Below are 16,558 nucleotides of genomic sequence, written 5' to 3' on the forward strand. Positions count from 1 at the left end.
TATTTTCATTTTCTGTGCTACAATTTCCTTGATTTCCACCAACATCCTCCTTTGCATTACTTTGTTCTCTTATCTGATATTGAATGGAATGACTATCAGGATGATATCCATTAACTTGATTAAATGACTCCATCTTAAAAAAAACATGGAAAAATATTAGTTCATATTATTAACAAAAATTTTTGGAAATTCTAAACTTCACTAAGATTAACGAACATTTCAGGTAAATCTTGAAATGGAACAAAATCATATAATAAAATTTTTATAACATAATAATAACCTTTTGATATAATTTTGTATAGCAACTATGAATTAAGCATTTTTACATAATATATATTTAGATACAACTAAAAACCTACGGGAAACCATTTATGTTTACTTTTTATGAAAATTGAAATAATAAAGCCATCGAGCGGGAAATGGGAACAGCTTTAAAATTATGACTCCCTTCAGGAGAAAAAGCATTCATGTCCATAACTTGAATCGAGGAAAGATTTTGCAGACTGGAAAACAAACAATTTTTGTCCATGTGCCAAGATGAGAAGCATTTAAGTCTTAACTTCTTTTATATGACTAATTCATGCTTGCTCTTGTTTTCTTGTAATGATAATTTGTTGGTTTTTCATCCATCAGTTTTTTAGTAGGGCTTGTGAACATGGAAATTGAAGATTCCAGTGCAGGCTTCAATTAAGTGGCCAAGTTTCCTGCCGAGTGGAAGAAAACAGAACTCCATGATGTTATGAAATTTTTAAGAGTATCCACATGTGAATTAGGATCTGACTGTAAGTGCAAAAATTTTTAATGTTCTTTGATTTATGACAATGGAAGACAACAAATTTGCAAAGCTTTGAACTTAGGAATTATGATACCCAAATAATCATGGCAACGATCTTGTAATGCTTTTGACTGTGATGCAACAATATTCTGACTTGAGAAATGAGGGATCTTCACATAATGCATCTTATTCTTATCAAGTAATTAAATTGTTCTCAAGATGGGCTGTGTAATTATGTACAAGTTTGTATAACTACCTTTGCTTCATACCACAGCATCACAAAAAAAAAAAAAAAAATCTGTTTAAAAAAATAAGAGAAGTTAATGCAAAATCACCATTAGACCACACAGGAAATTATGCAAAATTAAAACATGCAATTTCTGAGGAAACTACTTCTAAAATAAGTGAGTTTATCAGTTCCATTAAAGGAAGAAAGCCCCATTATTCCCTAAAAAAAGAGTAAAAAAGTATTCTTGCTGGAAGAGTTAAACAATACAAAATTACACAACATACAATCCAGTGTTGTATGATAAAGTCAAAGATATTTTTAATTTACCCAAGAAAAGACACTTGTAGTCTTTGTGATATAATAAAACCCGAGATTGATATGCTTGATTAGAAATACTTGCTGAAGGGCAATAAAAGTGAAACTAATTCAACACATTAAAAATAAAATGATGAGAAAAGAACTGCATTTAAGGAAAAGTCAATTATGACATCAAAGATTTGAACTAAAACTAACTGAAGTAACTGGTGGTAAAGAATCTTACGTTATGTAAAAAAAACTCAATATATGTTTCTCTCCTATATAGGACCACATTTAATGTCAGTAAGAGTGACATACTGGAATTAAGGAAAATTTGAGAGCTGCCTTTAGATTTTCCAAAAGTCACAAATCCATATTTATATCATTTTAAAAGTATGGGAATTGATTTCAAATGCAAAGATTATTCTAAACAATCATTCAATAACAGTTTGCCTTCAGCATGTGATGATGCATCAAAGACAACACTAAGTTTTGTGGGGTCTTTGTTTTCTCTAATTATAACTTGATGTGGTAAAAAGTACTTTTTTTCAGATTTTAAATATTTCAATTCTTCCGTGATACCTTCTTGTAAATGTTCATGCATCACAACTTTGTAATAGTCATGAAACTTAATAATATTTGGATTTTTAAATTTGTGCCACAGCTACTCAAAGCATTCTACTATAACCTCAAAATTATCCTGCAATTTCCCTATATGGTCTTCACAGCAAGCAAGCTGTATATCTGTTGTCCTCAAATTTTATGGATTCTCAAAATTTTCTAAATGTAACATCATCTTCTAAGCTATGACTGTCATCAGATTTATTAGAAATTCCCAAAGCTTCCAACTGCCAGACATTTCTCAACAGTTCGGACAAGGAATTAAGAGGACTTTCAGCTCACCATGTATTTTAAGTGCCCCCATGCCGTAAAGACACTATACATTAAAAAATATTCAAGCCTTTTCTGGGATTCAAATCGAGGCCCAGCCATTGGTCAGCAGTGCTAACCACTATACCAATCAGAACAACTGCCTTAGTATAAATGCATACTGCAGAGACAAATTTTATAATATTTCATAACTCCCAATAAACTTCTTGAATATTTGATTTTTGTGATAAAAAATGATGCCTTGCATAATTATCCCTTTTCATTTACTTCAGTTTCTGTCTCATATTGTATACTAGCCTTTTAACTGAAAATTTCGACTTGTCATTTTTTATTAACCACTGCTCTAGGCAAAGAATACCGTTGACAACCCATACAAAATAAACACTGTAATAATCAAAACAAAATATACTTTTATTTAGCTCATCACTCTTAAGGAAAATTTAGTCAGTACCCTGAAAATTGTGCCTAACATAGACTACACTTGCAGTCAACCTTGATCCAGAATATCTTGTAAGATACAGATCAGCCTGTAAAAGCTTTTACTGCCTACTTATGGAGCCATTCAAAAATTTTAAAGAATGTGAATTATTTTTTAAGTGAATTAGAATTAGCGGCTAATCTTTGGAATGTGGTAACAGGTAGTTTGGCGACATTTTGATAAGGCGATAAAGGTTACTAGCTAGGACTTTAGCAGTGTACATGGATAAAGTGAAGAGTGTGCGCAATGCCTTTTTTGTGCAATTCTGGGATTTTTTTTTTTTTTTAAGTGAAAATAAGTCGACATGTACATGGATGATACCCTGTATGTGCAATTCTTAAAAACGCGGCAAGCAGTGGGCGATTCTGCTATTTCTCCCAATTTTGCACATCATCTTCATCGTGATTAAGCTCTTTTGTTCCATAAAAGTTCTAGCATAAGCGTAATTCGGCTAGCAGATTGTTGGAAAAAAAATGTTGAGTTTTAAAAAAAAAAAAAAAAAATGCCTTTACTACGTGAAATCAAAATGGCATCTTAAAAAAACTAGCAGATTGCTGTAGCAGGGTTGGTCGCCAAATGTTCGCCAAGTTACCACAATCCAAAGATTAACTGGTAAAATAACATCTAATTTTTTTTTTTTTTACTATACAGGGTGGCCCATAAGTTCCTACTCATTCATATATACTCTTCAGTTCTGTATCGGCTTCTATCAGTTATTATCTGAAAACTAACAGTTACAAAGTCACAATATACTCTTAAGTTACCAATGGGCTTGAATCAGCCATTATCTTGAAAAGAACAGAAACAAAATTTATAGCACACACTGGCATAATTGAATAATATATGTATAGGAAACCCTGCCATGTAGAGAAATTGGCATCCGATAATATGAACAGCACAGAGTACACTGAATATGTATGATATATTAATGCGTAGAGATTTATGGGTCACCCTGTATATTAGAATGAATTAATGTGGCCCAATTTCATACTCAGGAATAAGAGGGGGAAAATAATTTAATGATGAAATAATAATAGTTAAATGTGTATAAACATTAATAATTTAATCTTTGTAACAGTTATAAACGTATTATTGACTTTATAACAAAAGCTTCTGGAAGCCACCAAAAATTAAGTAATAACCTCCAGAGCCACTGCAATAAAAAAAAGGTTAATCTTTGGATTAAGGTAACTTGGCGATTTTTTGGCTAAAATTTGGCGACCAACCCTGCTACAGCAACCTGCTAGTTTTGTTTTGGACAACATTTTGTTTTCACGAAGTAAAGGCATGTTTTTTTTTTCCTCAACATTTTTTTCCAACAATCTGCTAGCCGAATTACGCTTATGCTAGAACTTTTATGGAACAAAAGTGCTTAATCATGACGAAGATTAGATACGAAATTGGGAGAAAGTGCAGAATCGCCCACTGCTTGCCGCATTTTTAAGATTTGCACATACACGGTATCCATGTACACGTCGACTTATTTTCACTTAAAAAAAAAAAAAAATCCCAGAATTGCACAAAAACGGCATTGCGAACACTCTTGACTTTATCCATGTACACTGCTAAAGTCCTAGCTAGTAACCTTTATCGACTTACCAAAATGTCGCCAAACTACCTGTTACCATATTCCAAAGATTAGCCAGAAAAAATAATACATGAATAGCCAAAAAGAAAGCATTCATTTGTAAGAAATACATGTGCACCTGGTACTATTCCCTTTCGAGGACCGTAAAAAATTGCAGCGAAAATGTATGCGCAAAAGCGCCAAATCTAGCAAACGCGCCCATTTAACAGCGCTCCAAATCTAGCGTACGTGCTGATTTCAGATTGCGTAAGTTTATATAGTTCTATATTTCTTACGACGCCACTGAAATACTAGTTTAATTTTTTAATCCTTTTTTGATTTTAAATCCTTTTTTAATATCCTATGGATTTAACAATTTGGGAATTGCCCATGACGAAAAGTTGGAAATAGAATTTTGGGTAAAGTGCAGAATCACCCACTGTTTGACGCATTTTTAAGAATTGCACATACTCGGTATCAATGTGCACATCGACCTATTTTCACTTTAAAAAAATCACAGAATTGCACAAAAATGGCACTGCACACAGCCTTGGCTTTATCTATGTACACATCGACCTATTTTCACTTAAAAAGTAAAAGAAAATTGACAAAAATCCAATTGTTTTTACCCTTGTAAAAAGCGGCAAACAAATAAGTGGGCGATTCTGCACTTTACCGAGAATATTTTCAAAGAAAAAGCATCATTCATTATAGAAAATTACGTCTGAACAACCAACGAGATGAAATTATGCTTTAGCGATAAGTCGGTAGCGAAATAGCGATGCAGTAGTTATGTTTAACAAATTTTATATAAATCATAATAATGATTTGAAATAGTTATTTACTCTTATGCTTCCATTCAGTAATGTTTAGCCTTTTTCATATAAATTATAATAATAAAAAGTATTATATGAAATTAACCTTTCATCTAAATTAAAACATCAATCTTTAGATAGTTATTTACTATTATGCCTCCTTTCTTGCCGCAATTATGAGGGTTGCCGCAATTATTTTTGGCAGCATTGGCATCAACAATAGTTTGGCGACTTTTTACGGCCCTCGAAACCGAATAGTACCGTGCACCTTTTTTGTAACTTAAAAGAAATATTCAGTAACAAAATTAATAGTTCTAAAATAAAATTTTCACCATTTGCTTAATATAAGCAATCTAATAAAATTTTAGAATATAAATTCTCCTTTCTAAAGTCATGCATGCAATATATATTATAATTTAATTCTTATTAAATTACATTCTTATTAATTACAATGAAAAAGTGTTTTGATCAAATTGTATACATTTTATAATTAATTAATAAAGATAAGTTTTCTGATCTTCTTACAACTTAATGATTAATAAAATTTTAACTATAATAGAAGAGGGGGCTCTTTTTTTTACGTTCCAACCATTAAATTTTTATATTACGGAGAAATAATCGTATAAATAAGTTTATTAAACTTACGAAACCAAATAAAAAACCAGGTAATTAAAGATTACAATGATCTAAATATTAAAATAAATAACACGAAATATATTAAGACTTTAAAAACATTTGTCTTTTAGGTGATGTAAAAAGATTGAATAAAGTGAAGAATATTACCTTTGTCAAACAGATTTTACCAGAATAGAAACAAATATCGCGAAGGTATTTCCTAACATGTTAAAATATTCCGCGAAAAAAGTAGATTCTTATTGGATAACCCGCGGAACAGATTCCACGACTAAAAAACTACGTCATCGGATAACAATCATAACGTTAAGGCTATTCTCCGAACCTTATCCATAATTCTTTCTACGGGATATTCATTAAACTTTCCACGTGAAAAATAATTCACTAAACTATCGATGTGATAAATAAAAATATCACAAACTTTATGAGAGCGAAAGATTACGCCCTTTCATCTAGCAATTTATTACTATTATTTTATTTCTAGTAGTTAATACAATATTATTAACTAGTGCGTAGATATTTAAAGGCACACAAAATTTAAAATAGGAGTTTTAAAGCACACTAAGAGGGACAAATAGTTTTAAAACACATTAAAAATATTATATTAAAATCACAAAGAGTTCCAAAAAAATCAACTACTTCGTACGGCCTGAATCATCTGCATATCTTTTGACATTCCAAACTTCAGCATGGACAGGAGAGGAACTTAGTAAATATAAATATAAGTAAACATTTCCGATAGCATTTCCATGCAAAGTTATTATAAACATTATTATTGTCTCTGCGACGGATGTTGGAGATCTTATGGTGTAACACAAAAATGCGGACCCGGATGATCCTTAGACACGGAGTTTATTTTTTAACTGTAACTGTAATGAAGATTTAAATTTTTTCGTTTGTTTATTTACATGTGTAATAATCTTAGATCGGCTGAAAATGTTGATCAACGAAATTTTGTTGATTGGTAAATGTGTAGTGGTGCTTTCCTTCTGCTTCGTTACTTTAGGACAGTTGCTTGTATTTTTATCGTCTCATACGCATTTAAAATATAGTTCAAATCGACTTCAAGACAGAAATCATGGTAACGATAATTTCTTATTTTTTAATAATAAATCCTGTTGAATATATTATATTTTTCTGTGGATAAAATCAATATCGTATACATTTTTTAAATTTTAATAGCAAGCATAATGAGTCGTATGATTCACACAACTACAATGTAACACTTCCTAAAAATTGCCTTAAATTTGATAAATGAGGATAGGACGGGGAATCGCTAGTGCATTGAGTTATTAATCTTCATAATAGAACACGATGTATGAGAGTCTTAACTGTCGATAATTAATTCAAACTGCCAATTTTTGTTAAATTTTGTTACTTTTTTAATTAGTTTTAGTCAAGGATTTAAATTTGGTGAAATATTTAGTTGATGATAACTGCAGAGATATATTTATACGTTATGTTATGTTTTAAATTATAATAGCATTGTCGGCTGTTTATGGCATTTTTGACTCGTACATTTTTAAGGAAGGTAAATCAATTAGTAGAAAAACTGGTGCTTTTCTGTTATCCGGATGAGAATCAGGATTGGATTGGATTGGATTATTTAATTATGGCAAAGCACACGAGGGCTATGTACTAAAGGAAGGGATGCTTTCGTGGAGGACTTTCTAAGGGAAACTGGCTCGTATACACGTTACACATGGGGAAAACCACGGAAATGCCCATGCAGCCAGCCGATTCGCGGGATTCGGACCGAACTACCAGTGTTCAGCATTTCTATCGCTTGGCCGCTGGTGGACAGGACAAGAATTAGAAACGTATGTATGTGTGTGTGTACGTGCACACACATACAGGGTGTTTCATAGATCATGAGACAAACTTGGAGGTGTGGTGAAGCATACTAAAACATGCATTTTTTTATAGGAATGTAGGCTCTTAAGTGACTGCTTAAGGCAGGAACGCAAAAAAACGACACGAGAGGAAAATGTGTTTATGTACAAAATCAACGCAAATTATTCACAATAAATGTTCAAAATTGCAACCACCAGCAGTAATACATGCTTGGTAATGTCGCAGAAGGGACTGACAAACATTTTGAAAAATGACAGGCATTTCGTGCACGCTTGTAGCCGCAATGGATAGTCGTGGAAAGAGGTCCTCCAGTGAGTCAGCGGGAGTCTCGAAAATGATGCTCTTCAGATGGCCGTATAAAAAAAATCCAAGCTGGATAAATCTGGTGAATAGGGTGACCATTGAACGGGTCCACTACGGCCAATCCATAGGCCCGGAAATGTCCCATCCAAATAATTGCGGACCTGCACGTGGTTATGGGCTGGTGCACCATCATGTTGGAACCACATGTGATCACGAACGACAGCCGGAAGATCCTGCAGCAATTCCGGTAGCACCTCTTGCAGAAAAATATGATAACATAAGCCATTTGTACGTGCAGGTAAGAGATATGGGCCTTTGAGGTTGTTGTTAACAATACCCACCCACACATTCACGGAGAAGCGGATTTGGAATGCATGTGGACGTGTGCCTTGTGGATTATGTGTTGCCCACACATGCATGTTGTGGCTATTGAAGATACCGTCCTGTGAGAAAGTTACTTTGTCCGTGAATGCACATCTGATGGAAAATCCGCCTGCACTGCACACTGCTGCAAGAACCGATGACAGAAATGAACTCAAAGAGGGTAATCTGTCTCTTGCAAGGCTTGGACTCTCTGCAAATTGTATGGGTGCAAACCATTTTCAGGCAGTACTCTCCAAACGGTGGAATGACTCACCTGCAGACGACGTGCAATAGCTCTTGTACTTGTCTGAGGTGATTCATGCACAATGTTCAAGATGGATTCTTCGATGCGAGGTTGTTGTGCACTTCTTCTTCCACTCCTAGTGTCAGAGGTGGCTTCAAATGACCCGTTTTCACACAGAGACCAATGTAACCTCTCGGACATTGTGTGCATTTGCATACGTCTGTTCGGAAACCGTTCCTGGTACAACCGTAGTTCTGCTCTGCCATTTCCATTAGCAGCACCATACATGAGATGCATGTCAGCTTTTTCCCTGTGCGTAAACTCACCCATCACACTCGACATCAGAGTTGCGAATGATCCTCTGATGCATCGGATTGTGGTTTGTCCGGCTCACTATCCCCATCTACCATTGCATTTCCAGCCAATTACAGCTGTAGTTTCTATTACTACTAGCGTTCCCTTTTTTGAACATTTATTGTGAATACTGTGTTGCTGCAAAGAAGCACTTCGTGTTGATTTTGTACATAAACACATTTTCCTCTCGTGTTGTTTTTTGCATTCCTGCTTTAACCTGTCACTTTAGACCCTACATTCATATAAAAAAAATGCATGTTTTAGTACACTCAACCACCCCTCCAAGTTTGTCCCATGATCTATGAAATAGCCTGTATATATCCACACATACATACATACGTGTCTGTTATCAGTCCCTATAGCAAAAAAGTATGAAAAATACTAAATCCTTATTTATCAGTATTTCATTATGTTCTAGATCAAGAATGCTCAGCTTTTTCTTCATAAATCCCCTTACATTTTTCTCCGTAACGTGCACTGTACTAAATAATCATAAAACAAATAATTGCAAATAAATTACTTAAAGATAACAATTAAAGAATATGATCATTCCCTCTTTTAATAGCCTATTTTAAATTTAATATTTTTTTCTGTACCTTTCAATTTTATCAGGACAATTTTCATTTTTTTTTTAAACTAGTAAGAGTATTTCAACTTCTTAAAATTGTTTCACATTTTTAACTGAAATCTGTATACGAAGATCTGATTGTAATTTTTGGTTTAATCCTAGTATCCGGTGCACACGGGATTTGGCTACTTTTGGCGACTTTAAGATGAGCAGTAAAAACGCGACATATACGATGAATAGTAAACGGGTCATTCAAAGAATATATATGGTTATACATAGTATATACTATATATACACACATAGTATATATACTATGTATATACACACATAGTATATAGTGTATAGTATATATATAGACGTTCTTTGGATCATTTTTGGTGTTGGCGATAATTTTTAAAATCGCGCCAAGGCTGCACCATATACTAGGATTTTACCCAATTTTTTTTATCAATAAATTTTATGTTTTTTAATTTTTTAAACTTTTGGAAACTTGGTAATGAACCCTTTGAGATGTAAGACTGTCATAAAAAGTTTTTAAATTGCAGTCTTTTTTTAATTATTGTAGCTTAGACAAAGTCTAATCAAATTATGTTTAAATATGTAGCATTATTGGTTAGAGTAGACTTTAAGGTGCCCCTTGTATTATGGTGAAATTGTTGTTTCATTTATTGCCAAATTGTTGTTTCATTTATGGTAGCCTGAGTACTTGAATGTTATGGAAACCCTATTGTGGCGTAATCGGGTGTATGATTCTGGGAAATTTTGAATCATGGGATGTTTTTGTAAGCGCTTTTGTGATGTGTTTTGTTTTTGTTGTTTAGAGGGTAGAATGGCTGAATGTAGTAAGATTAATTTGAAGTTTCTGTACAATTTGGAGCAAAAAAGGAAAAGAGCGTTAATTGAGTGCTGTATAAATGAAGGTTTACTTAGTAGCCATTATAAGTGTCCTGTATGTAGGAAGGCTATGCGTCTAGTCGAACGTAAAAGCCGTTTAGATGGATTTGAATGGATTTGTAAGAAGAAAGGTTCAGATGGTCACTATGTGAAGCGTTCGATCAGAAGGGGTACCTGGTTTGAAAAAAGGGTACTATTCCGTTTCGAGGACCGTAAAAAATTGCAGCGAAAATGTATGCACAAGAGCGCCAAATCTAGCAAACGCGCCCATTTAACAGCGCTCCAAATCTAGCGTACGCGCTGATTTCAGATTGCGTAAGTTTATATAGTTCTATATTTCTTACGACGCCACTGAAATACTAGTTTAATTTTTTAATCGTTTTTTGATTTTAAATCCTTTTTTAATATCCTATGGATTTAACAATTTGGGAATTGCCCATGACGAAAAGTTGGAAATAGAATTTTGGGTAAAGTGCAGAATCATCCACTGTTTGACGCGTTTTTAAGAATTGCACATACTCGGTATCAATGTGCACATCGACCTATTTTCACTTTAAAAAAAATCACAGAATTGCACAAAAATGGCACTGCGCACACCCTTGGCTTTATCTATGTACACATCGACCTATTTTCACTTAAAATGTAAAAGAAAATTGACAAAAATCCAATTGTTTTTACCCTTGTAAAAAGCGGCAAACAAATAAGTGAGCGATTCTGCACTTTACCGAGAATATTTTCAAAGAAAAAGCATCATTCATTATAGAAAATTACGTCTGAACAACCAACGAGATGAAATTATGCTTTAGCGATAAGTCGGTAGCGAAATAGCGATGCAGCAGTTATGTTTAACAATTTTTATATAAATCATAATAATGATCTGAAATAATTATTTACTCTTATGCTTCCATTCAGTAATGTTTAGCCTTTTTCATATAAATTATAATAATAAAAAGTATTATATGAAATTAACCTTTCATCTAAATTAAAACATCAATCTTTAGATAGTTATTTACTATTATACCTCCTTTCTTGCCGCAATTATTAGGGTTGCCGCAATTATTTTTGGCAGCATTGGCATCAAAAATAGTTTGGCGACTTTTTACGGCCCTCAAAACCGAATAGTACCGAAAAAAGTCATTTGAGTATGGATGATATTTTGATTTTTACGTGGCGTTGGATGTACGAAGCGAACTCGAAAATCATCAAGATGGAAGTGTGGTTAAGAGAGATTTTCGAAAAAGTGTGGCTAATCTTTAGAATATGGTAACAGGTAGCTTGGCGACATTTTGGTAAGGCGATAAAGGTTACTAGCTAGGACTTTAGCAATAATCTGAGAAGTACACAGTTCGAATCAGAGATTATTTTGTCTCAGAAAAATGAGAGATCATGAGACATGTAATGTGACATTTTCTAGAAAATTCCGATCGTGATTTTAGCTAATAAGCTCTTAGAAACAATTTCGGGTACTTTTCCGTTTCGCCGGCGCAAATCTCGCCAAGCAGACTTTATTGGCGACATCATACAGTATACACATAAAAAATATTTAAAAAAATTTTAGTTCTAAGAATTCTTTTTTTGAAGGCATAAACATTTTAATATCGCTTAAAATTTTATAAAAAGCCAATAAATAAAGACAATAAATTTGTAAAAAGACATTAATTTAAGAATTTACTATGCTTTCATGGTTCAACATCCTGATTCATATCACGTGACCCCAAGCATTCTCATCTCACGTAAACTAAAAAAATGAAATGCTTTCAGTAATTATCTACATTAATTTCAAGTTAAATCTTAATTTGGAACACAAGTTTAAATGCAAGAAGTATTTCAATTCGTACGAATAGCTTACTCATAAATTATGTAAAAGTGCACTACTTTACTTCGCTAATGCATTTCATTAGAATTGATGAATTTAACCCTTGACTTATATACTAGATATACAGATATCTTTTCTATATTTTCGGCTTCGGGTAAGCACTGTGATTGCATCCTAATTGACTTAATTAGCGAAAATGGCCTTAAACATAAAACTGAACTATCTGATAAAAATTCTATGTAATTATATGCCAGTATTGAAAGAAACAATCTGATAAGAAAAAGCTGCGACTTGTTTTGAAAATGTGGCGTAAAAGGTTACCAGCAAGAATATTCCGTTTGGCATCGGGTGTACCATTATTGGCGACTTTATCACTTGCGCCGGCAAAACGGAAAAGTACCCAATTTCGCTGCTAAAGTGCAGAATCGCCCACTTATTTGTTTGGTGCTTTTTACAAGCGTAAAAAGAATTGAATTTTTGTCAATTTTCTTTTATGAAATAGGTCGATGTGTACATAGATAAAGTCAAGAGTGTGCACAATGCCATTTTTGTGCAATTCTGGGATTTTTTTTTAAGTGAAAATAGGTCGACGTGTACATGGATACCGTGTATGTGCGATTCTTAGGAAAGCGGCAAGGAGTTTGCGATTCTGCACTTTCTCCTAATTTCGCACCTAATCTTGGTCGTGATTAAGCATTTTTCTTCCATAAAAGTTCTAGCATAAGCGTAATTCAGCTAGCAGATTGTTGGAAAAAATGTTGAGTAAAAAAAAAAAAAAAGCCTTTACTTCATGAAAACAAAATGGCGTCAAAAAAAAAAAAACTAGCAGGTTGCTGTAGCAGGGTTGGTCGGCAAAAAATCGCCAAGTTACCATAATGTAAAGATTCACCAAAGGTGTCATCGGCAGTCGTGAACTACGCAAGATATTTTTGTGAATATATGTGGCGACGCCGATATACAGATACGAGTTCAGATAATTTTAGGAAGTTTTTGGATGCTGTTAAGGAATTTTGTGTGCCACAGACTAAAGACAAAGGAACTTCTTATTAGGGTATAGCGAATATTTGGTTTTGGTAGTGCTTAAATGTATAACATGTTTTCCTTTTTTATGTTAATTTATTGTTTGGTTTAAAATGTACTTTATTGAGATTATATATTATTTGTTTGCAAGTGAAAATAGGTTGACGTGTACATGGATAAAATCAAAGTAGTGCGCAATGCTATTTTTGTGCAGTTTGGAGATTTTTTTTTTTTTAAGTGAAAATAGGTCGCTGTGTACATGGATACCGAGTTTGTGCAATTGTTTGTCTTGTTATTTTGGCTTTGTGTAGTGCCGATTTTTGGCGCTTCGCAAGCCAAAATAACGAGTCAAAGAATCGCACAAACTCGATATTCATGTACCGCCAAAAATCGCCAAGGGGTACCCTAAACTATACTTTTACCGAATTATTTACGTGTTTGTATGAAAGAGTAACATTGTTTTTTTAACATACTCAAAACATTTTTCATGAAGGCCATCCTTCAATTTAGAATGAAATGCTGTTAGTTAATATTAAAGTAACATGTTTTACTTTTATCAAATATTATCATCAGTTTATAGGTACTAATAATTTTTTGTAATTATTATGTGCACTACAATTTTTTTATAGGAAATGCCTTAATTCCAATTTTAATAAAACTGTCTTATCATCAGTTTATAGGTACTAATAATTTTTTGTAATTATTATATGCACTACAATTTTTTTTATAGGAAATGCCTTAATTCCAGTTTTAATAAATCTGTCTTTGTTGAGTTTGTTTGGATTACAACATTCCCTTCAAGCACGACAAAGCGTTAAATATTATTTGCAGAGCAGAGGTTATGATGTTATTGAAAGGCTGCTCTATAACTGTGGCTCATGCATTGCTCTCCAGGTATTACACAAATTAGAAATTTAATCAGTATCATTTAGCAGAGATTTTATTTGCTTTTTTTTTATGTATAATAATGTTTTTATGTAATATGAGGCATGTTTTTGAAGTAAATACTATTTTATTCTATTGTAACATGAGCTACCCATGTTTCTTGCCAGTGACAATTTGCTTTACAAACTGATCATCTTTATCATTGTACCATTGTAAAAAAGTCAAAGCACTGGTTACATGATTGGTTTTGTGCAACTCAGTCAGCATTTTTGGTACCCAGCGTGAGTAGAGCTTCTAATATTTAAGTGTTCTGCCGCAGTGTCATTAAAAACCCTCCTTGAAGCTTAAGGAAACACATCACATATTGATGAAATTATTAAACATCTGTTTTTTTGAACTTTTGCATCAATTTTCTGTACCAAGTCTTCAGTAATACAAGATTGTCACTTACTATGCTTTTCCTCATGAATATTAGTACAGCCACCTGTAAATGCTTTAATCAATTTTCTGACCATTCTAGTACTCGTAGTATTTTCTCCATACTCTTCACTTATCTGTGAATGGATTTTGATCACTTTTATGTTTTTTGCCTTCAGAAAATGAATCATGTGGCATGTTTTACAATCAGCAGGACTTGCAAATGTCTGGGTATTTTAAATTTGTGTAAAGAAAGATATAAACAGTTGCTTCCATACTATCATCTGTGACTAGCCATTGAAAATATGTAATAAAACAATAAAATTAGAAACACATTTTAGAGCATTTCACAATCTACATAAAATCTACATGAATACAATTCCAAATCAAAATTTTTTTTTCTGTTTTAAAGTTACAATTACCATATCAGAGGTAGGAAAACATTCGTGGTATTCTCCCCCTTTCGAGATTCAAGGATTTATAACTGAACAATGCTTAAGTTACTTTTTCATTAATTGTCTTCTTTTTTTTGGGGGGGGGAGACTTTCAACTTGTGATTTTTGAATGACAACCTCATAATTTTTAAGATGTTCAGGATCACTTGGAACATTCATAGATAGAAGAAGTTGAATGATGGTCATTGTATCAGACAGGTGTTCCCCCCCTCCCCGCTTGTCATTGTGTTTTACTTCTAACAGATATAATTTCTGGACAGGTCGTAATGAGTCCCATGTTTGGTCTTGACCACACATACCTTTCCATGTTTACCTGTATACGTTTTAATGACTTTGGCTGTCTTTTTTCATGTTATCGTCTCCAGAAAAGATGACATCCCCTTCCTCTAAATTGTATTCCTTTGTAATCTTGTTATATTCTCTCAACTGTCCTGAATATTTCTAAATCATTCTGTAATGTTTTATCTATAAGCATCTTTTATTAGCCGTGCTTGAATCAATTAGAACAAATTTGGAACTTCTTTAATTTGTTGCAGGAATATTAGGGAGTTAAAGGTATAAGATTATTGCTGTCTTCAGACATGAAAACTGAAGTTCTATTATTAATGACATTTTCTGCATCACAGAGTACTTTGTATAGGTCTTCGTAATCTAGACAAGCATTTTCTAAAACACGTCTAAGTATGATTTTTTAATATGTTTATGAGATGCTTCCAAAAGCCATCCCACTAGGTGCTAATGATGGGTTGGATTTCCAGATAGTTCTCCTAAACAATAAGAGTTCCTGCTATTTGGACCAATCAACTGACTTTAGTTTGTTAGCCGTTTCCACCAAATTTGCTTAATTGTTGGAATAGATAATTTTAAGGTGACCTCTTCTGGTCACTTTAGAATCTCAGTTCTAGAGCAAAACTGTCTGTAGACAATGATGTTTGTTGATAGAGATAGTAGTTCAATTTGAACAGCACTAGTTAACAACACTGTCTAACTCTTAGATCCATTTCTTAAATGTAGGAATCACAAAGATTCACTCCTATGAATTCAAAAATTAAACTTCTCAATCTTCTAGTAAAAATTCACTGGTTTTGCATTGTACTTATTAAAAACAGAGCATGTCTCTATGATTTCCTTAACTATCTTACTCTTCAATGTCCAGTAATCTTCTCATAATGTTAATATTAAATACTGTGCATTGGCATGTCCCAGTTTTTGCTGTTTCCACATTATTAAGCTTTTAACAACATGGTGATCAAAAGGTAATACCACAAAAAGTGTAAAATGTTTGTTGATAGAGATGGTAGTTTGTCATTTTTCCCAAGTGAAAAGTCTTCTTGGGCTTTCTTTAAATTAATCTTTTCTGCTTTTTCAGTTTCACCTACCATAATGGCCTTTGGCTTTTCTTGACAAATTGTTTAGTATTCTTGAAAAATCTCTAAATCCATGCTGTAATTCTAATTATCTTCTTGTATGAAGCTATTCAATAAAAGAAATCTATTTCTCTCCATTTATAGAGGATATTATAATCTTCTTCCTTTCCAAATTTACAGTTTCTTCATTTGGCCTTAGTTCGAAATTTGACCATTCATCTGTTGAATATTTTATCCAGATAGGACTTTTACTCCATGGGTCTCAATTAAGGATGTTGAATTTGCAACTTGACATACAATGTATAATAAGCAGCTCATATTTCACTTCAAGGC

At 33.1% G+C, this 16,558-nt stretch overlaps 1 protein-coding gene across 1 annotated transcript in view; it reads left to right on the plus strand.

Annotated features, from left to right (window-relative positions):
* The first annotated feature begins 6,530 nt into the window (after positions 1-6,530).
* Positions 6,531-16,558, plus strand: part of LOC118190437 (nurim homolog) — a 28,914-nt gene continuing 18,886 nt past the window's right edge. The window contains exons 1-2 of the mRNA XM_035361145.2: positions 6,531-6,766; positions 13,832-13,995. Coding sequence (XP_035217036.1) covers positions 6,622-6,766; positions 13,832-13,995 — 309 coding nt within the window. The 5' untranslated portion in view covers positions 6,531-6,621. The remainder of the gene's footprint in view (positions 6,767-13,831; positions 13,996-16,558) is intronic.

This window comes from Stegodyphus dumicola, chromosome 8 (assembly GCF_044657685.1).
Source record: "Stegodyphus dumicola isolate Sdum_Otavi_A_Nest chromosome 8, ASM4465768v1".
NCBI classification, from domain to species: Eukaryota; Metazoa; Arthropoda; class Arachnida; order Araneae; family Eresidae; genus Stegodyphus; species Stegodyphus dumicola.